This window comes from Dreissena polymorpha, chromosome 14 (genome assembly GCF_020536995.1).
Source record: "Dreissena polymorpha isolate Duluth1 chromosome 14, UMN_Dpol_1.0, whole genome shotgun sequence".
Taxonomy (NCBI): domain Eukaryota; kingdom Metazoa; phylum Mollusca; class Bivalvia; order Myida; family Dreissenidae; genus Dreissena; species Dreissena polymorpha.
Genome location: NC_068368.1, coordinates 23,431,698 through 23,455,147, shown reverse-complemented (window position 1 = coordinate 23,455,147; position 23,450 = coordinate 23,431,698). Strand labels below are relative to the sequence as shown.

At 35.1% G+C, this 23,450-nt stretch overlaps 1 protein-coding gene across 3 annotated transcripts; it reads right to left on the bottom strand.

Moving 5' to 3' along the window:
* Nucleotides 1-1,212: 1,212 nt before the first annotated feature.
* LOC127857020 (endonuclease V-like) lies at nt 1,213-23,450 on the bottom strand. 3 transcript variants are annotated; one of them, XM_052393286.1, is made up of 10 exons: nt 23,195-23,450; nt 19,375-19,479; nt 16,732-16,817; nt 14,682-14,800; nt 10,349-10,523; nt 7,448-7,560; nt 4,704-4,772; nt 3,856-3,984; nt 2,542-2,627; nt 1,213-1,510 (listed from the first exon to the last, which is right to left on the bottom strand). In XM_052393286.1, exons 1-9 carry the CDS (start codon nt 23,221-23,223, stop codon nt 2,565-2,567), a joined length of 888 nt encoding a protein of 295 aa, XP_052249246.1. In that variant the 5' UTR covers nt 23,224-23,450; the 3' UTR covers nt 1,213-1,510; nt 2,542-2,564. The 3 variants fall into 3 exon arrangements, 2 of the variants coding, with proteins under 2 accessions (XP_052249246.1, XP_052249247.1); XM_052393287.1 differs by having other exon boundaries at nt 19,375-19,484; nt 23,200-23,450; XR_008038282.1 differs by lacking the exon at nt 1,213-1,510 and having other exon boundaries at nt 4,709-4,772; nt 23,195-23,338.

Genomic DNA, 23,450 nt, shown 5'->3' with positions numbered 1-23,450 from the left:
TTTTGCATATAAAGCACACTTCCTGGATCGTTTGTTTCTTCGAGATAACTTAAATCTAATAGCCTTCTCTATCAACTAGTTTTAATCCCGTACCCCAAACAAAGTCTACTAACAAAACTTTATGTATTTAATATTATGGCACGATTTTAAACTTGCCCAAATTCTATATCCATTTATGCAAGGATTTTCATGAAAGGTTGGTTATTCTGAAGTCCGAATGCATTACTGCACCATACTGGTTTTTTTTTGGGCCTTCAACAGCCATTTGCAGATAAACCTGTTTTAAAACAAAAGTTGCGCCCCCAGCCCTCCCAAAACGGCTTGGAACTAGTGACCCCCAATTTCAATGTGAAGTATCAAGCCAATCTGTCAATTCTTTGAATCGTTGATTGGAAACAATTTTCACACTTATTGTGACCATGACCTAGTGACTCTAATTTCAATATGGATCGGATCATTACTGTCCAACACTCCAACGCACTTTGGAAGTATCAAGCCAATCGGTCAATTTGTTGACGAGTTATTGATCGCTAACTATTTTCACACTTACAGAGATCTTTGACCTAGTGACCCCAATTACAATAGAGGTCATTACTGTCCAAGGCAAATGCACATGTGAAGTATCAAGCCAATATGTCGATTCGTTGAAGGAGTTACTGATAGGAAACAATTTTAACACTTATGTGACTGCCCTAGTGACCCCACTTTCGATAGGGGTCATATAGGTCACTTCATTGACGAGTTATTGATATAGTGACTTTGACCTAGCTAGTGACCCCAATTTCGATAGGGGTCATGTATTGTACAAGGCCAATCAACATGTGAAGTATCAAGCCAATCGGTTGAGGAGTTATTGATCGGAAACAATTTCACACTTATTGTGATAGTGACTTTGACCAAGTGACCACAATTTCAAAAGGGGTCATTACTGTCCGAGGCCAATGCACATGTGAAGTATCAAGCCAATCGGTCAATTCGTTGACGAGTTATTGATCAGAAACGAACTGGTCTACCGACAGACATCCAGCAAAACCATATACCCCGTCTTCTTCGAAGGGGGGCATAAAAAGCTACCTGGTATGGGCGTATTTGAAGATTTCAAAATGACAATATCTTCAAGATTTGCAAAATAATTTTAGAGTGGAAGCAATACGTATATGTATTTTAATTTAAAACACTGGCAGGGTTGAAAGGAACTTAAAATAGATAATATAAATAAATATATAAATTTATTTGGTCAATGATCACAAACGGGCGCTTAAACGTCCGTAAAAAAATAAGTATAAATATCGCAGATAACAAGCAAAAGCCATAACACAATTGTTAACAAACGCATTGTCTTCAGTTCTTCACATGAAGTGATAAATGAATGACGTCTTTAAGTGGCTGTCACTTTGGTCGTGGGACCCCGATGCACTTTTTTGAACCTGTATGGTCTGTTTATCGTCGACAAAGATCACATGATCCCCAGTATTCATAATTCAGCGTATGGACTCTTCATGTTGCATTCCTGCAATAAAAATTAACACTTGAATTCCGTAATTACATAATGCAGGAATACACAAACAATTTTTGGAGAAAGGCATGTCACCATCTTTTAATGTAAAAAAAAAAGTTTAAGCTCATCAGAGTAACAGATGCTCATGGTGAGCTTTTGTGTCATGGCTGTACAAATTTGGCTTATGAACAATAGAGGCTGCATGAAATGACGATTTTTGATGTAACTTAGAAATCTGTACCAATGATGTTCTGGCAACTCCGATAAGCTGTATTTTGGCAATATTTTTCTATTGACAAAGTATGACCTTTAAGCTAGAGATGTGTTGCACACCACATGTGATCTCATAGTGATCTTTGCACACCACATGTCATGATGTGATCTCCACATGGTGATCATTTGTTGTAAGTTAAAATTGCCTAGTAAAGGCTAGAGAAACGATGAAGACTAGCTGTATGATGGCCTTATTTGAGCTTAAAGCATGACCATGACCTTTAAGCTGAGGGCATGACTGTTTTATGCAACAAGCCATATCAGCACAGGAGGCGGAAAACTACAACGGGCGAGGCATGGTCAGGGGTGATAACTCCAAAAAAGGGTTAGGGTTAGGGTTGGGTTTAGGCTAACCCTAACACTAACCCTCTAACCCCCCCTTGAGCAATACGTATGCCTCGCCCGTTGTTTTCCGCCTCCCTATCAGCACTGATCCGACTAGGTTTTGTAAAACTTCCTTGGTAAATTATTCAAGTCCTGTTTAACAATTTGTTTGACTTGACCACACATTACACATAACATGATTAGGACTCTTCATAGAACATTTATTTATTTCCTTGAAAAAATTACCCTATATTTGCATTTATGTCATATTGACAAGATGAATTGATATCAAAACATGTAAAAGTTGTAGAACAAAAATGAAATCCTGATGGACAAAAAGATCCAAATAACCAAAAACAAAGGTTGTCGGCCTAAAGATTTCTAGTTTTTATTCTCTATTATTCATCAAACAATTTAATTTGATATCATGATACAATGAAACATACTTGTGTAAGTCTTCAGTATCTTTCTAGCCTTGTCCATCATCTGTTTGTTTCCTGACTCTGATGTACTCTCTGGAATTAATATCAGCCTGAAAGAAATACACATGCAAAATATTTATTTTTTTAATCAATCTGTCATAATGTGGTAACCATCCTTTCAACGTGTATACAATCTACAAGAGTAAAAACAAGAAAAACAAAAACTAGTGTTTCTTCAGCTGTAAATAAATTATTGGTGTGATATTAAAGAAGACTTGAAATTCTAGAGGCCATATTTAGATTATTTCGTTTAAATATATCTGAAGCATCTTATAATACCAGCTATAACAGGCATTAATTAATTAGTATGCACTTTACTTGGTTTATGTAATTATCATTTTCCATAGACAATTTTATTATATTGCAGAATTTTAATTATTGTGAATTTACTTAAAACTGACTTAGCTGATAACAAGAGATATTTGTAAAACTGCTATGACCTCAACTAGCAGCCAAGTCTGAAATATATGCAGTTTATTTTTTAATCATGCATGCCCCTGTGACATTGACCTTTCTTGATATTGAAATCGATAGGCGCCATCTTTCCCTCATGACTAGCCAGAATCCTTATTCATATGATCCTATATTAAAGAATACTCCTGGTATTGCATAGAAATGTTTTCATGATACCAACTCTATGATCATTGACCTGTTGACCTAAAAGTTGAAAGGTCTGCCTCCTCCTTTTTCCCTTATCATACCAACTAAGATAATGAAAAATCCAAGCGTTATATAAATTCATTTTATAGCCCCATGTGACCTTGCACATGTGACTGATTGAACTCAAACGAAGTTTTGCTTCCCAAGTGACTATCATACCAATAATTGGCATGATAGAAGGTCAAAGAGATTCATTAGAAAACAAATTGTCTTGATCAATTAACAGGCAACAAACAAACGGGCGCAAATCAATTCACCCCCACTTCTTCAAAAAATTGCATAATACAAAACAAAAACTGGTAGACTTAAATTTACAGTTTGAAAATGAGAAAGTTAGACTATGGCTTCAGTCCTATCAGTAATGGCAACACAAAAACCTTTCCCACTCAGAAGCATAGTGAAAATGGCGATATATGTAACCAGAATTAAACAAAAACAGTCTGCAAGTAACTCGCAATCTGTTCAGGTTTTTATGCTGTTTGCTGCTCATCAGTACGTTATGGTGAGAAATGAAGCCTTTTTATCATGAATCAAGTGAGAAAGGTCTAAAAAAAACTATATATATTTTTTTAATGCACCAAAGTGTGTATCTGAGAGTCAAAGGGCTAAATGACATACCATTCTAACTGGTTCTGGAATTCTGTGTTTGCAACACATGTGTACCAGTCTGGTAGCAGTTTCCATGGTAACCAGGTGACCCGGGGACACATAGATGGGATTCTTGGAGCTACTGCAGCTTCTTAGTGCCTGTGATGTATTTTGATATTAATTAGATAAAGGTTATTGTCATTATATTTAAAATTACATTAATAATTAAACAATAATATCTGACAATCATTAAGGTGCTGTCAAAAACAATTTTGGTCAATAAACATGTTCAAAGGTTGCAAGTAAGCACAATTTATGAAAAGATTCAAAACTAATTAAACCATATGTTTGATAGACCCAATCAATGGAAGTTTTGTAGAGTCTAACAATACTCATAAAAACATAAATTTATAACTTGTTTGAATTATCTTTTGGTTACAAGTTGAAACACAAACAGGGATATTAACTAACGTTTTACAAAAGAAGCTCATCTTTGTTGTTTTGATTTTTTTCAAATGAAAACGGATGTATTCTCAGAAAATCACTAGCCAACCATACTGATAGGGGCAAAGGACTATTGACTATTTATTGCCCTGACCACGGAGCGTATATTTCTCATCTAGAGTCAGTGCCCTGACAAATACCGTAGGTTTTTTACCCTTTAAAAAAAATACTGCTGAATGTTAAAACGCAAAATAACAGATTATATGCTGATTTCTTTTAACACCAAAATCCAATGTATGTCTTTAGCTATGAGTGTTTCTGTCAAACTTAAAAAAATGTGCTGATGAAAATGGAGTTTCACACATTTTATTTGTCACTTCATTTTTATTTACAAACGATTTCAGGTTAACTACAGAATCTGATGAAAGGTTTACCATGCCTAGTACTCTGCCTGAAGATCCAACCAAAGGGAATGTATCTCCACCTTTCTCAAGGGAGGCAATCTGGAAAAATGTCATTTAAAAAGAGGAATCCCAGAATGAACTAGCTTTTTGGAAAAATCAAGACTGGCGTCTTAGGGCACAGATGCCCCAACATTCCACTTTTGTCTCAATACCCCACTTATGTAAACCAAGAGATGTGTTTGTCAGAAACAAAATGCCCCATATTGCGCCGCTTTGAAATAAAATTTCAATATATCATTTGGCAGGTTAAGAAATTAACTCCCTTTTAAAGCTTATTACTTCCATTGGATTGTATTTTTTGACTTGACTTTGAAGGATGACCTTGACTTTTCACCACTCAAAATGTGCAGCTCCATGAGATACACATGCATGCCAAATATCAAATTGCTATCTTCAATATTGCAAAAGTTATGGCCAATGTTGAAGTTTTCGGACGGACGGACAGGTCAAATGCTATATGCCACTCTACCGGGGGCATAAAAACCAACAATCCCCTTTATTGTAAAATTTGACCTTCGACCTCAAAGTGTGACCTTGACCTTTGAGGTAGGTAGAAATTTGTTACATGTGACACTATGTCTAATGATGGTTGACATTTGTGAAAACTAATATCAAAATCAACATATGGCACAGTTATGTCTGAGACAGGGATGTCTTTGGCCATATGAGAAAGTCTTGGAGCACTCAATAAAAATTAACTAAATATAATTATACAAACCAGAAACTGGTAATTACAGCTATTGTTTATAATCTTGTGATAACAGTACAAAAACAACACAATTGACAAGTGTGATCCCACATTTCACCCATTATAAATTAAAAAATTAGTTCTAATCAATCGATAAATTAGTGTCTATATGAAGTTTTTTCTTCCTAATAAAAATGTGTGGTTGTTGTAGCGTTTTAATTACAATTTCAATTCAATTAGGTCCCACAGTTGGAAAGTTTCATTTATAAAGCAATAATAAGAAAGTACAGCAGACCTGTTACTTATTAATGCAGTGATGAGTGCTGATGTTGGAAAATTCTGACTCCAATCTAGAAACAAGAGGTCCTGAAAGGCCCAAAGTCTCTCACCTGAGATAACAAGATATTATTGGGATAAATCTTCTGACCAAGTTTCACGAAGATCGGAAAATAAATGTGGCCTCTAGAGTGTTAACAAGGTTTTACTATAGCCATATAAGGAAAAATGCCCTGCCCCCTGGCAGCCATGTTTTTCAACCAACCAGCATCATTTTAAAACTCGTCCAAGATATTATTGGGATGAATCTTCTGACCAAGTTTCATAAAGATCGGACAGTAAATGTGGCCTCTAGAGTGTTAACAAGATTTTACTATAGCCATATAAGGGAAAATGCCCCGCCCCTTGGAAGCCATTTTTTTCAAGCAAACATAATTATTTTCAAACTCATCCAAGATATCATTGAGACCAATCTTCAGACCAAATTTCATGAAGATTGGACAATAAATGTGGCCGCTAGTGTTAACAAGATTTACTATAGCCATATATAGCCATATAAGGAAAAATGCCCCACCGCTGGTGGCCATGTTTTTAAAGCAACCAAAACCATTTTCGAACTCATCCAAGATATCATTGGGACAAATCTTCTGACCAAGTTTCATGATGATCTGAAAATAAATGTGACCTCTAAAGTGTTAACAAAATTAAGGTTTTACTATAGCCATATAAGGAAAATAGCCCCGCCCCCGTGGTGGCCATGTTTTTCAACAAGCGGCACCATTTTTAAAATCGGCCAAGATATTATTGGGATGAATCTTCTGACCAAGTTTCATGAAGATTGGACAATAAATGTGGCCTCTAGAGTGTTAACAAGATTTTACTATAGTCATATATAGCGATATAAGGAAAAATGCCCCGCCCCTTGGCAGCCATGTTTTTCAAGCAAAGTTAACCATTTCTGAACTCATCCAAGATATCAGTGGGACAAATCTTCTGAGCAAGTTTCATGAAGATCGGAAAATAAATGTGGCCTCTAGAGTGTTAACAAGGTTTTACTATAGCCATATAAGGAAAAATGCCCCGCCCCCTGGCGGCCATGTTTTTCAACCAACCAACATCATTTTCGAACTCGTCCAAGATATTATTGGGATGAATCTTCTGACCAAATTTCATGAAGATTGGACAATAAATGTGGCCTCTAGAGAGTGAACAAGGCAAATGTTCATGTCGCACGAAGGACGACGGACAAAAGGCGATCACAAAAGCTCACCATGAGCACGTTGTGCTCAGGTGAGCTAAAAACAAGACTATTGCCAAGCAATATATGTCCCCTACCAGCTCCACCAGTGTCAGATTTTTTTTAAATAAATATTTGTTGCCATAGCAACCAGAATTTTGGACGTAGGAACAACATGAAATGACTTGCATAATGTCCATATTGCCATCTATTTATTTTTCAAGTTTCATGAAAAAATATCAAGAATTTCGCAGGATCCAGAAAAGTGTGACAGACTCACAGACACACAGAGCGCAAACTATAAGTTCCCTCCGGTGAAACCGGTAGGGAACAATAAGTATAGAATAGCTCAGTAAGTACAAAGAATAATCAATTGAATGAAAATACAAACATTCATATACCATATAAATATGACTAAATATTTTTTTATATGATATCATTATATAAATATGTTAATCATTAATAAAATATATTTTTTTTTTCAAATACATATTTTACTGCCGACGTTGCTACCTTTTCATGGTGTTCAACATTCTTCTCAAGACCGTCAACATGGAACAGTTTCTTGGCTACACCTATACATGGCAAGCCTAGACACACCCCCAGGTGACATGCGGAACCAAACTCTGAAATATATATGAGAATCAATATGGGAAAACAGGGCATTAATGCACATTTGTGAAGTGTCATCCCAGTCTGCACTGGCTAATCATAGACAACACTTGCTGCCTGAACTGGATTTTTTGCTAAGATGAGATTTTCTTTAACCCTTTACCACTTCGATACATATTTTTACGCATTTGTAGTCCCTAAGAAAGTGTAAAAGCATTTAAGAATTTTTTAATAGATTCAAGTTTTAAAGGCTTCATTTCCAACCCTGAGATACTGATGAGCAGCAAACAGCATAAAACCTGAACAGACTGCGAGTTACTCGCAGGTTGTTCTGGTTTTATGCTGTTTGCACATAGCCTTTTTCACTTTGCCTCTGAGTGGGAAAGGGTTAAATGATAAATACCATAAAAGCGGAAAGTGTTGTCCCTTATTAACCTGTACAGACTACACGGGCTTATCTGGAAGACACTTAACACACATGCATAAAGTCCCTTTTCCCAGAGCACAGCTCAAATGAAGGAAATAGGTCAGCAAAACAAATTAGACCAGTCTTTATATTTAAACTTAAGACACTTTGAAGTTTTAACTTCTTGGCCCCTGATTTCATAAGTTTTGCACAGCTTACATGTATTTGTAAGCTTTGAGTAAGTTTGCAGCAGATTAACCCGTTTATGCCTAGTGGACTCTCCCATCCTTCTAAATTGGATCAATTTATTTCCAAAATTAGGGATGTCTAGTATACTTATTTCTATATTTAGAATATTTATTACTGAAAATCCTTTTAGCAAACAGCGCAGACCCTGATGAGACACCACTTCATGTGGCGTCTCATCTGGGTCTACGCTGTTTGCAATGTCCTTTTTTCAGGACGCTAGGCATAAATGGGTTAATATTTTCACAACATTCATCAGTATTCAATGCATACATGTATTGCAGTCATGTTTTCACCATGTTTAGTGGTTTTTTCAAGACCTACTGTAAACACTGAATTTTCATTCTAATCAAGGCTTTAAATTTTAGTTGAAAAGGTTGTTAATCCTCATATACAAGTGTGGGATATTATGAATTATATGCATTATTTTGGAAGTATTCAGAGCGAGTTAATAAATCTCAAATTTCTGATTAGAATTTATATTTAAAGTCCTTTATCTAAAGGCAGATCATTTGATGTAAGTGACTGTTTCTTTTCCAAAAGTTAGTGTGCCAAGTACAACAAAAGATGTTAGTAAACAAGGGCTGTTTGTAAAACATGCATGCCCCCCTATATGGGCTATAAGTTGTAGTAGCAGCCATTGTGTGAATACGTTTTTGTCACTGTGAATGGTGGTGGTGGTGGTGGTGGTGGTGCAGTAGTAGTAGTAGTAGTAGTAGTAGTAGTAGTAGTAGTAGTAGTAGTAGTAGTAGTAGCAGTAGCAGTAGCAGCAGCATTACAATACCAATACTTAAGAATGATCAAATGGGAAAAGGTAACCTAGCACTGGCAGTAAATATGGGGCTCATTTACAGTTCAGATTTGGAATCTCTGCTGTAAAATGAGATTTTAAATGAATTAAAGGGAGGCAAATGCTGTAATAAAAAGTACATGCATAAACGGTAGTTGTTTCCCTTGTTTGAACCATGCTAAATCCTTAAAATGCCTATTTCCAGTAACTGTGACCTTGACCTTTGACCTAGTGACCTCAAAATCAATAGGGGTCATCTGCGAGTCATGATCAATGTACCTATGAAGTTTCATGATCCTAGCCCCAAGCGTTCTTGAGTTATCATCCAGAAACCACCTGGTGGACAGTGACTTTACCCTGTAAACCTCAAAATCCAAAAGTATCGTCCTAACTTCCTAGGTACAAATGTAACTATTATACCAATTTGCATGATAATAGGAGAAAGATATTGAAAAGAATGTGCTGGAACAAATTAAAATGTAAAAAGCTGCTGTGACCTTGACAATTGACAAATTAACCTAACATAAATTGATAGGAGTCTTCCTCACCATCTCAAGTAACCAGTTGCTATGATATTAGTTCAAAGAATTCTTTAGATATCATGCAGAAACCAACTGATTTACAGACTACCACCCAAATTAGTGATCAACAAACAGATGCAAAAGCAATCCTGCTTCAAAGAAGAGAATAATCAGAAAAATAACCAAAAACAATATTTTAAATAAAGCTTCAATGCAGTATTTGATAGTACTTAATAAAAGAATAGTGCCAAAATCATATATATGTTTCTTTGATTAAACATAATACTTTAGTTTGCCTTTATTACATAATTTGAGAAATTTCTCCATTTTTCACCAAGAACAATGTACATCAAGACAATAAAGTGTCTGCATAATATATGCTTCTTCGATTTACCACAATACATTAATTGGCTGTTAATTTATCATTTTAGAAACATCTCCATTTTTCACAAATAGCAATGTTAATAAAGACAACAAAATATATAAATGACAAATGTTTCTTTGATTTACCAAACTTTAAATTGCTTGTATTACATCATATTGGAAATGTCTCCATTTGAGTCTTGTTCTGAGAAAACTGGGCTTAATGCATGTGGGTAAAGTGTCATCCAAGATTAGCCTGTGCAGTCCACACAGGCTAATCAGGGATGACACTTTCCGCCTTAACTTGATTTTTGGTAAGGAGGGACTTCCTTGAAACTAAAAATACCATAAAAGCTTAAAGTGTCTTCCCTGATTAGCCTGTGCAGACTGCACAGGCTAATCTGGGATGACACTTTACGCACATGCATTATGCCCAGTTTTCTCAGAACGAGAATCATTTTTCTACCCGTAACCACCTCTTGGATGAAGAATTCCATTTCCATCCACCATCACCAAATGAGGCATGAGCTCTGGTCTCCTCTGTTGAAGGTCATTGAAGAGTTCCAGCAGAAATGGGACCTCTCGGAAACCAAGGAAACCGGGAATATAGGGCTTAGTAAGCTCTATCATTTTACAGTCGCTATACACAACCTGTAAAAATACTAGATTAAGTTTAAACCTATTTATCTTTGCTCGATTGCATTGAAGCCAAAGACTTACAGAAACTCTCGAGGGTCCATTTCCTGAATAGAACCAGTACTTGGTGTCTTTGTGGGCATTCCCACAGTGGGGATCTACTACTGGTTGCTAGACAGACACCTTCTCCACTACGCCATGGCAACCTGTTGAAATGCTAAATATAAGCCCCTGCCATAAAAAAAAACATAAATGGATACTAATGTTTTTTTTTTAACAAGTTAATGCATATAATAGAGTTATTACTTGTGAAAATTATGATAATTTGGTTTGACAGGTCAGAGTTACATAATTTTGAAGACTGTCATCCTTCGCAGGGTTCGACATTAACTTTTTTTACAGCAAGACCGTCGGACCAGCTCCTCTTAAAATGTACTAGCCCGAACCTGATGTCTACTAGACCACAAATGACATAGCAAATGAACACAATTGTGTCATGTAACTGTTAAATCAGGATTTATTACTAAATAATCAGTGAACACCAGATTTTTTTTATGCATAGAGTAAACCAATAAAATAAAACTTTTTTTTGCTCTTCTTCGTCAAATTCAATCCATGGGAACTGACTCGATTTTCCATCTAGGATAAAATTGACGTTTTCGTGTTTCTTCATATTTACGTTTCTTGTCAGTTTAAGCGTCGGATTCTTTTTTATTAACTGATTTGTCGGACGAAAATCCGAACTTAAACAAAGCCATTCTTTAAATTACATTCTCTTGTCTGCTACGAAAAAATGTTTACATTGACAATACCGATTTTCGATAGAAGTCGTAAAATCATGCTCTACAATTTTACGACACTTCAGAAAATCATTAATATTCATAACAACTTGACCAATGGAAACAAGCAATTTCTGCAGGAAGCTCTCCTTTGCGTCTAAAAATAGCGATGAATCATGTGAATGCTCCGCGTTTATTTAAATACACTAGTTTTGTTTTAATGTAAATAACGGATACGAGAGCAATATTACACATTAAAAATAAAGGTTTTCACAGCAGTTAGTTATAGTTATATGAATCAGTATAGATTTTTTTATGTACGACCATTCGGACAAGCTAGCCCACAGTTTTACTAGCCCGACCACCGATCTTACTAGATAATGTCTGTCGGACGTGCCTTAGTGTCGAACCCTGCTTCGCAAACAAGATCCATAATTATGGGGTTACTCAAGGTGTGTTTAACATGTGATGATTACTGAACAATATCTTATGCAACACCTTCAGGTTGGATCTGCAAGTATTCTTTTTTGACATAATAGGCCCAGTTGGTTCAGTAGGTATGATTTCATTTGGGCCGTGCTTTGTGAAAAGGGGATTTAAAGCATGTGCATAAAGTGTCATCCCAGATTAGCCTGTGCAGTCTACACAGGCTAATCAGGGACGACACTTTCTGCTTTTATGATATTTTTCATTTCAATAACGTCTTTTGTTAACAAAAATCAAGTTTAGGCAGAAAGTGTCATCCCTGATTAGCCTGTGCAAACTGCACAGGCTAATCTAGGACAACAATTTATGCACATGCATTAAAGGGGCCTTTTCACAGATTTTGGCATGTATTAAAGTTTGTCATTTAATGCTTTAAATTGATAAATGTAAACATTTGGTCTAAAAAGCTCCAGAAAAAAAACACAAGAATACAATTAAAAAAAGAAAAATAAAGTATTCCTCAACTGGGCTCGAACCACTGACCCCTGGAATCCTGGAGTAAAAGTCTACCACTTAGACCACTCGGCCATCAGTGCTCATACAATTAGTGATGTATTTTATACTTTATATAAGCAATCCTCGTAGTATCACAAAATATAACGACAACAACAGAACTCTACAAATTATTCAATCGTTACGCGTTGCAACGCTTTATAATTTTCAGGTTTTTAAATCATCAAAAGATCCATAAAATAAATACTTTAGAGCATGGTAAATGTTCAGCTTTACTGTTTTCTCAAAAATATCATAACTAAAACGAAAATTTGAAAATCTGCAACAACTTTTTTAAATTTTGTCAATTTACCAAAACGTGAAAAGGCCCCTTTAAACCCCTTTTCACAAAGCACGGCTCATTTTTATTTTACATATTTGAACAATACAACTTTTTGTATCTGTATCTAAGCCGTGCAATTGTCATTGACAAATAATGATTCTTTACAAATAACTCACATGAAACATTACACAGTTAAACACACTTTCGTTTAACCCTTTACCACTTAGATATGTATTTAACCCTTTACCACTTAGATACGTATTTAACCCTTTACCACTTAGATATGTATTTAACCCTTTACCACTTAGATATGTATTTAACCCTTTACCACTTAGATATGTATTTAACCCTTAACCAATTAGATACGTATTTAACCCTTTACCACTTAGATATGTATTTAACCCTTTACCAATTAGATATGTATTTAACCCTTTACCACTTAGATATGTATTTAACCCTTTACCACTTAGATACATATTTAACTCTTTACCAATTAGATACGTATTTAACCCTTTACCACTTAGATATGTATTTTACCCTTTACCACTTAGATACATAATTAACCCTTTACCACTTAGATACATATTTTACGCTTAACCACTTAGATACTTTTTAACCCTTTACCACTTATTTTTTTTTTAACCCTTTACCACTTAGATACGTATTTTACCCTTTACCACTTAGATACGTATTGAACCCTTTGCCACTTAGATACATATTTAACCCTTTACCACTTAGATACGTATTTTACCCTTTACCACTTAGATACCTACTTTCACGAATTTGTAGTCCCATATAAAGTAATATTTAATTTAAGACCTTTCTTTATTTTACTACATTCAAGTTTTTAAGGCTTCATTTCTAAACCTTAGATACTGCATGATGAGCAGCAAACAGCATAAAATCTGAACTGACTGCGAGTTACTCGCAGGCTGTTCTGGTTTTATGCTGTTTGCACATAGCCATTTTCACGTTTCTTATAAGTGGGAAAGGATTAAATATGATTCCTGAAATTAACAACTTTCACACTTAGGTGCACAAATTTACATTTTGTTTTGCTAATAAGCTACTAAATACATTGACAATTTGCCCAACTGTTCAGCACTTGAAAAATATGTGCTAAATTGTTGAATTCAATATTTTGAAAAAATTGTGTAACCAATGACAATACCATTGTGTGTCCAGATGGGGTTTGTTACATGCTGAATGCTGGAGTTAAAAGTTGTTTCTGATTTTATAAGGTAAATCTTTATTCACAACAAGTAAAAGCAATTTTTGAAAGCATGCAGTTAAAATAACAGACATTGTTGCTTATCATTTTTCATAAGGACCCACATGTATAAATGGTATCATGTGACATTGTTAAAGTGTTATATAATCTGTCATGAATACTTTGTAAATCCACAAACAGTAAATGTTAACAAAAACATAATAAAGTCCAAAATTCCCAGATAAAATGGGCACAAAAATATGGTTGTTGTTGAGAAGATATATTTATCAACAGTAACATAATTACAAAGTATATAAAAAATAACTATTTATAATAATGCTCAGCAGAAAATAAAAAAATATTGTTAAATTGATCTGTAAACAGTTATTTCAATCACATTTTAACCTTGGTTGTGCATCCTCATTTAAAAAAAACTTTTTGTACAGGGAGCATGTTAAGAATATCTAGGGACCCATCGCAAATTCTTTGAGCCATTGGCTAAAAACAGTGCTCCAGCTAGACCTAAACAGAAGGGCGAAGCACCCGGCCACCTCAAGGTCCCACCCTACCCCTTCTGATCCCCAATGTGCCCTTTTTTGATCTGATCACATTATTATTCAGGAAAATGCATTTAAAGTTACAATAAACTATTTAATTTTCAAAGTGGAACTAGTTTTATTAATTATAGAAATTATGTTTAAAATATAAATATATGTCATGTGACATATATACTTATAAAACACATGCTACATTGAAAATAAAACACAGGGATTTTGGGACATAAAGAAGCACATACTAAGTGCCCTTTTGACAAATTAGCATCCTGCTCTTTTCCAATCCTAGCTGGAGCTCTGCTAAAGGGCTCCAGCAAATTTCCATCCCTGCATACATGTTTGCAAAAAAGTTGTAATCTGTAATCTCACCTCTAACTTTGGAAATGTCAAGACAACAAGTGCAGCACAGGCGGTCACATCATCACCTTTCACAAAGGAAATGTCAACCCCCGCGATGTAATACTGCATATTAGAACTCATACATGTATCTGCAAATATAATTATCACAATATTGGTTAAACAAAACATGGAAGATTACCTGTGCAGAATCAGGACTGATCATGACTAAATCACGATATTTTCAAGAAATATTTTGAAGACAATTGTGAAAGGGAACGTATCTTGTTTGTTTGTTGTAGTTTTTTTGTCAAAAATATCGTTAAGATTATAAAAGTAATTATTTATGAAAACGTTACAGGCCCTGGTTGTGTATCTACTATGGACTTGAATTGAGATGGTGAAAGAGCCTGGAGTTGTCAAATTTTAACATAGATATCAAAGGTGAGAGAATATTTTATGTCTGATTGGCTTTATATGTACAGTTCAAGAATCCCGGATCAACCAAGCTTAACATTTAAATATAATTTTTTATCAACAATGATATCAGTAATATAAGTCTATACTAGTATTTGAATTTAAATATACATTATTTATACAGTAAAAATAGTAATTTATTTGTAGTAATGTGCAGTGTTTAAGGACATACATGTAGGGGAAGTTTAGTTTCATGCAACATTTTTTTTACTGTTACACCGGTTGCGCAATATGTTCATGCTTTTCCGATATTCGAATAATAGATATCAAATAAGGGAATAACATCAATAAATCAAGAATAATGAAGCAAAGAAAAATTACATGTTTCTTAAACTGCGCAATCAAAATAAACCATCATCCTTAAGACCACATAAACCTTTTTTATCTCGTGATTGTAAAGGCAAGCATGAGTCTTTGACTTATAACGAGACAACAGTCAATATGTTCTTTGAAAAGGGAGATGTTTGTGTCCCAAGTTAGACTTAAATGTTCAAAACGTATAGCTTTTATTAGCTTTAAGAAAATTGTAATTGAATGATCATATGTTTAAAACATTTTACCCTAATGTACTATATTACCCCGGTATGTATAAATTATATTTAAAATTGTAAGGTGCATACATTGTAATATATATAATATTATGCTTTAAGTACAATTAATTGCAACACTTTTATTATTTAAATTTCCCAAACAATGGCTAAAGATTTCAACTTTCCTGGGGTGTTGTTTGAGATCATGTATTACATAAATATAAGAGGAATAAATATCATTAAGCTTCGCAAATAGTTTTTGATATTCCTATATATTTTTTAGACAAGTTGAACTAATAAACACACGCCATGTAACCATGTGTTGCATACAGAAACTTGATAAGGCCCGTATTTGGGAATTCAATTTACTAGTATATTAAGGGTTCTAAATCAGATATATTCGTCTAACATTCAACAAAACAATGACACACATAATATTGAGCAAATTGTAATGGATATAATTATAATATCTTTATTTAATGCCTTTTCAGTAGTAATTAACTGAGTTGGAGTTACATGTGTAATTGTTTGGTTGCGGGTTTTATTTTATTCTATCATAGGCAGATGAACTGTAATTGTCAACAAACAACACTGGAAACCTATAGTTTTTTCTCTAAGTCCTATTTTCAATTTACACTAATGCTGAAATAGGCATAATGTCAAAGTGCGAATAACAAATTAACAACACTAGTGACCCATTTTTCTATCAGCAAAAGATTGGTTCTAACTAAATACCAACAATTGTCAAAATCTATGTACAACACAAAAAATTCATTAAAACTGCAGTATACATCCTTAAATATTTTATGTTAAAATATTTGCAAGCTTACAAAATACACTTAATATATTCTATTAATACAAATATCCATGCACACTATAAGCAAATTCCAATCGCCATTTAAACTTTAAATATGACATTACGTCTAAATGCAAATATAATAGTGTCTTTAAATGGTAGCTATACTTGCTACATGTCCGACTGGGTAAACATCTTTACCCTCTTAAAAACTTGAAGAAAGTCTTAGCTATTTAAAGAGAACAGTTGAAGAATTTAATTTACAAATACAAATTTTCACCTTCTTGCAACTGTCCAACTTGCAGCATGCACTTTATTTCTTCTGTGTCCTTCAGTACCATTTGTTCTTTCAGCAACGTTTGCTCCCTGAAATTGTGTTCAGTTGTATAAAAAAATAGAAAAGACAACGCTAAAACTTGCATTTGTAATATTCTTAATAATTAAGACTTTTGTATAAAATGATCACTTTACTGTCTGCACTTTAGAATGCATGTCATTTAAATTGCCATACCATTAAAGCAGATTTTATTCAAGGGTAATTGATGCCTAGGATACCATACTACAAAAATATTGTTGTTTTTTTCAAAGTTAAAAAGAATTTTAACAAGGGCTGTTTGTAAAACATGCATGCCCCCCATATGGACTGTCAGTTGTAGTGGCAGCCATTGTGTGATGTGGGGTGTGGTAATTTATTAGATGTTTAAAAAAAATTGGGGGGGGGGATGGGGGGGGGGGATGGGGGGGGGGGGGTTGGGGGAGGGGGGGGGGAGGCCGAGAGGGGGTATAATGTGGGGTGTGGTAATTCATAAGATGTAAAAAAAAAATTGGGGGGGATGGGGGGTGGGGGGTAGGGGGGGTGAGAGGTGTTAATAATGTTGGGTGGGGTAATTTATTAGATGTTAAAAAAAAAAATTGGGGGGTGGTTGAGGGGTGGGGGGGTGGTAGGGGGGGGGGGGTGGGGGTGAGAGGGGGGTGGGGGGTGAGAGGGGGGTAATAATGTGGGGTTGGGTAATTTTTTGATGTTTAAAAAAAATTGGGGGGTGGGGGGGTAGGGTGGTGGGGGGTGAGAGGGGGGGTAATAATATGGGGTGCGGTTATTTATTAGATGTTTAAAAAAAATGGGGGTGGGGGTAGGGGGGGAGTGAGAGGGGGGGGGGGTTATATAATGTGGGGTTGTGGTAATTTATAAGATGTTTTTAAAAAAACGGGGGGTGGGGGGTTAGGGGGGGGGTGGGGGTGAGAGGGGGTAATAATGTGGGGTGGGGTAATTTATTAGATGTTTAAAAAAAAATTGGGGGGGGTGGGGGATAGGGGGGTGGGGGGAAGGGGGGTGAGAGGGGGGTGGGGGGATGGGGGGGGTAGAGGGGGTTGGGGGTGTGGGGGGTGGGGGTGAGAGGGGGGTATAATGTGGGGTGTGGTAATTTATAAGATGCTTAAAAAAATGGGGGGGTTGGGGGGTAGGGGTGAGAGGGGGGTAATAATGTGGGGTGGGGTAATTTATTAGATGTTTAAAAAAAATAAAAATAAATTTGGGGGGGGGGAGGTGGGGGGTGGGGGGGTGGGGGGGTGAGGGGGTAATAATGTGGGGTGGGGCAATTTATTAGATGTTTAAAAAATTGGGGGGGGGGGGGGGGTAGGGAGTAGTGAGAGGAGGGTTATAATGTGGGGTGGGGTAATTTATTAGATGTTTAAAAAAATTGGGGGGGAGGGTGGGTGGCGGGGGTGACAGGGGGGTATAATGTGGGGTGGGGTTATTTATTAGATGTTTAAAAAAAATTGGGGGGGGGTGGGGGGTAGGGGGATGGGGGGGTAGGGGGGGTGGGGGGGGGTAGGGGGGGTGGGGGGTAGGGGGTGGGGTTGAAAGGGGGGTTTAATGTGGGGTGTGGTAATTCATTAGATGATGTTTAAAAAAAAATGGGGGGGGGGGGTGATATCCTCTATTCATTAAACATGAAATTTTAACTTATTGCATTTGTTTCCCCTGTATATAAGAAAGATATAATAGTGTATTACCTCCCCTGTCCTGCTTATATTTACATTAATCAACAAAATTAAACATTAACACAATATTTAATATACAAAATATACAAACAAAATCATATTCTGATAATATTTTTACTGATCCACTTTATTTTACTCAAAGGATGATGTTTCATTAGACTGATAATTATAGATTTAGAATTACAGACCAGTTGCTTCAGTTATATTGTTCAGAGTTCGCCCTGTTGGCCGCGTATGCATTCTTAAGTTATCATCCAAAGACCATTTTACTATTTCGGGTCACCGTTACCTTGACCTTTGACCTAGTGACCTCAAAATCAATAGGGGTCATCTGCGAGTCATGATCAATGTACCTATGAAGTTTCATGAGCCTAGGCCCAAGCGTTCTTGAGTTATCATCTGACAACCACCTGGTGGACGGACTGACAGACCGACCGACCGACAGGAGCAAAGCAATATACCCCCTCTTCTTCGAAGGGGGGCATAAAAATCATGCTAAAAGGTTTACAAAACAGAAAAGCTATGACTTGTAAATCACAATTAAGTCTAAACAAGAGATGTGTTTGTCAGAAACATTATGCCCCCTAATGCGCCGCTTTTTGACCTTTGACCTTGAAGGATGATCTTGACCTTTCACCACTCAAAATGTGCAGCTCCATGAGATACACATGCATGCCAAATATTAAGTTGCTATGTTCAATATTTCAAAAGTTATTGCAAAACTTAACTGTAAGGTTAAAGTTTTGGGACAGAATGACGGAATGACAGACAGACAGGCCAAAAACAATATGCCCCCGATCATTCGATCCAGGGGCATAAAAAGAGCTAGCACAATAAGTAAAGCCCTTTCCACAAATTAAAATTCTATGATCACGAGTAAATTTTGTATTTAATTTTAAAGACAGAATACAATGTAATTTACCTTTCCCATTTCAGCCTAATATCTTCTGACAACAGCTGTTCAGCCCTGGAGACTGGTCTGGCTATCAAACCCAATGGGTGAATAACAAACTTGTAAAACAGGTCCCTGAAGTAGATTGGACACATGTACATGTATATGCTAAGCAGCTTTTTTTGGGGGTAAATTTACGAGACCACAAATGACATTGTTGAATATTTATATGTGATCAAATAAGTTGTATAGTCAGGTTTTTTTTTCCTTCTTTGTGACCCGCCGAAAATCGGCCCTTTCCCTTCCAATTTTTTGTTCCCCTCAGCTGGTAAATTTTCCCCAAGATTTCATTTTCCCTCCAAAAAAAACAAAAAACATTTATTTATTTTTTTTAAACCTTTAAAAATACAAGTTAACCTGATGATCCAGTGTAGAAAATAGAAAAAAAATATTGCATAATTAAATTTTCTGTTTCCTTGAATTTGTTTTAAAAACAGTAAAATATGCTTAATTGATTATTTAAGACTTTCCTTATATTCCCCCAAAATACGGCGTTTCGTGTGATTTTTTCCCCCAAAATCCGGCGTTTCGCGTAATTTTTTTCCCCTCAACATAGGCCCTTTCCCCAAAATCAGATAAAAACCCCTGATAGTATACATAATGTATATTGGACTAAATTTACTGTCCTTGATTCCTACTTGCACTGCTAAATGACTTTTAGTTAGTGGTGGAAAATTTTCAGAGAGTATTTTATCAAACTTGTGGAGCATTCTGTTAAATAATTGTTTTAAGCTTCTGCCTGCAAATATCTGCTTCTACAATACCCTTTTGGTGAGAAAATAACCAAGATTTATTGACCACTGGATGATGTGAACTCTCAAAACTTCTGCTATGAAATCTGTTGAAAGTGGACATTAGTTCTGAATATTTTGTAAAAACAAGTCTTCACAGATTTCTGTGTCATAGCATGAGAGTTATTTAAGCATAAATTGTGTATAAGTTCTCATTAAACACTTGCAAATATGATGTCAATGACTCAAAGTATACACTAAAAGAGTGGATAGCAAACTAGACCCTCTTCTTCTGGTACAGCACTCCGTCTAAATAGAAGATTTTGTGCCCACATCATTTATTGATCAAATTCTTAGAATGCATACAATCTTTTTACCTAAATGCATATGCACTTTAAAGTGTATTATATGATTTTGGAATAAAACATCAAGCTTAGAATGGACATGATTAACATTTGTGGCGATTTTCTTAAATCAAGATCTGTCAGAAGACAAGTGCACTTGACTTTTCGAGTGCTTGACAGTATAACGTAAGCCATCATGGGGAAATTGTTATATTTAATAAGGTCAAGGTAATAAAGTCATATTCTAACTGGAAGAGGACCATAATTGAAACATATTGATCGCTTATGTTTTAAAGAAGTGGTACATTATAGACGATTCTGAGTTCGGGTATATTTTCCACAATCTATTGAACATTTGTAAAGGCATAAAACAAACTAATATGATTATATTTCAAGTTTGATAGCAATAGCTTGGGTGGGATGGTTGGATGGTCTTTCAAAAATAAAATAATAAACATAAGTATTTGTGTTTTTTTACCATGTTTAAAAAAATATCTTTTTGTGGGGTGGGGGTGGGGAGGGGGAATAATGTGAGGGTGTGGTCATTCATTAAATGATATTTAAAAAAAAAATTTTTTTTTTTTGGGGGGGGGGGGGGGGTGGGGATTCTGGGGTGGGGTGTGGGGCATGGTTTTTGGTGGAGTCCATTGTGGTATGTCAGGTAAGTGTTGTTTTGTCAAAGTATGAATCAAATCTGATCCTAAATAAAGAAGTTATGGCAATTAAAGCAATATTTATTCATTTGACCTTGAGATTCAAGGTAATTCAAAGGTCAAGGTCAAATTCAACTTGCCAGGTACAGTACCCTCATGATAGTAAGAAAGTATTTGAAGTTTGAAAGCAATAGTCTTCATACTTTAGAAGTAAAATGCATCTAAACACAAAATTTAACAAAATATTCAAAGTTACTAAGTCAAAAAAGGGCCATAATTCTGTCAAAATGCCAACCAGAGTTATGCAACTTGTCCTGTACAGTCCCCTTATGATTGTTAGCGAGTGTTCCAAGTCTGAAAGCAATAGCTATGATACTTTAGGAGTAAAATGGACCAAAACACACAACTTAATCAAATTTTCAATTTTCTAAGTATAAAAGGGGCCATAATTCTGTCAAAATGCCAGTCAGAGATACATAACTTTGCCTGCACAGTCCCCTTACTATAGTTAGTAAGTGTTGGAAGTATGAAAGCAATAGCTTTAATACTTAAAGAATAAAATGGTTCTAAACACAAAACTTAACCAAATTTTCAATTTTCTAAGTATAAAAAGGGGCATAACTCAAAAAATAATGCTGACAGAGTTATGCACCTTAACCTACACAATTGTCTTGTTGCCATTAAGAAGTATTCCAAGTTTGAGTTAATTATCTTTGATAGTGTTAAAATAATTTGACTTTATAAAAAACGTTAACCAATGCCGACGGCGACGCCAACGCCGGGGCGAGAAGTATAGCTCTCATTTTTCTTCAAAAAGTTAAGCTTAAAACTGTTGAATTCATCTTATGAAAGTAATTGTGAAACATTTTGACTTATGTATGATAAGCAATTTCAATTACCTTTCATAAAAATTTATTAAAACATATAATTTTGTAATACATAAATTTAAACAATACGATTGCAAGTGTCGATTTCAAATATTACTTGTCAAAATCAATAACAACAACAGGCAATTCTGCAAAAAAACATTGCTGGAAAACCCACAGTTTATTATGAGATTGACATCTTACTCCAACTCCACATATTATTGTAATTCATACCAATACATATCTTGAACTATACGAGGTAAACAGTTCTGCTATAAATGGGGACAGCAAAAAGAAAGACCAGTGACACGTGTTCAAAATTCAAAGAATTTCTAAGTCTTACATAAAAATTTGTATAGAAAACAAACAAACATATTAAATGTTTCAAAAGATTTTCTTACTTTTTATTGGAGAAAAGTAAAACCCAGCAAAGTGCATCATGTTATTTTGCACAAAGATCTTTTCCTATAAAAACCTTGTTGGATGCTTGTAACAATTGTCATTTATGTTACAATAACTGAATCTCAAAATTTGAAAATAAAACAAGTGCCTTCTTGGGACCTTTTCAGTTTATAATTGTCGACTTCAGACAATGTTTCTAAACAAACAAAAATGTAAAAGTATTTGACAAACTCAATAAAATGTCCTAAGGAAGCATCAGTAGATCTAATATTTTATTTGCATTATTAGTCATTGGATTGTTTTGATTTGCTTAGTATTAGTGTCCTTATAATCAATTGTGTATTAATTGAGAAAAATACTCAATGACCTTTTAATACATATTGCTGACAGTTTGTTAATACGATTCTTGAAAAAATTATCACTAATTGTATGTCTCTTTAGGAATGTCGTTTGGCATTATAATGATATTTTTTTTAAATAAAATTTGACGTGTAATATAGAACTAAATATTGCGTTAAAATAACTAGGATTCATAATGTTCTGTTTTTACTGGGTGCTTAAAATGTCCATGAATGGGTCTGGAATCAAGAGCTAATACTAATATTTCTCATTAAGACTAAGACAGTAAGAGGCACCGGTTGTAATTCTAGACTGTAATTCATGTTTTAAATAATTTTGGAAAAAACAAAAGTTATATCTAAATGAACTCGCCTGGGGTGGCCAAAATTAACTTTTTTGTGTAGGAACAAAGGCAACAACGATATATATCAGGTACACAAATATTAAAAAAATACCTTAGTAGTCTGTACAGGTAGATAGCCATAACAGATCATTCATGAGCGTCTCAAGATCCAGATGAAGCTCAATAGACTTCAGTCATGTTATTATCATATTACCAAACAGACACGTCAATGCAGTTACCAGATAAAATATTGTTCATTATATTGCTTCATTTAGATTGGTTTAATTAAACATTTTTCTTTAAACAGCATGTTAAAATAATTTGCAAAACTTTGTCATTTTTGCTCTAGATACAGTAGAAGTTTGTTT

Coding starts and splice junctions, on each gene's coding strand:
- LOC127857020 (XM_052393286.1), bottom strand. CDS start 23,223: ATGGCTATCTACCTGTACAGACTACTAAG. Junction 19,480..23,194: donor TACCTGTACAGACTACTAAG/GTATTTTTTTAA, acceptor AATCTACTTCAG/GGACCTGTTTTACAAGTTTG. Junction 3,985..4,703: donor CAGGCAGAGTACTAGGCATG/GTAAACCTTTCA, acceptor AATACATCACAG/GCACTAAGAAGCTGCAGTAG.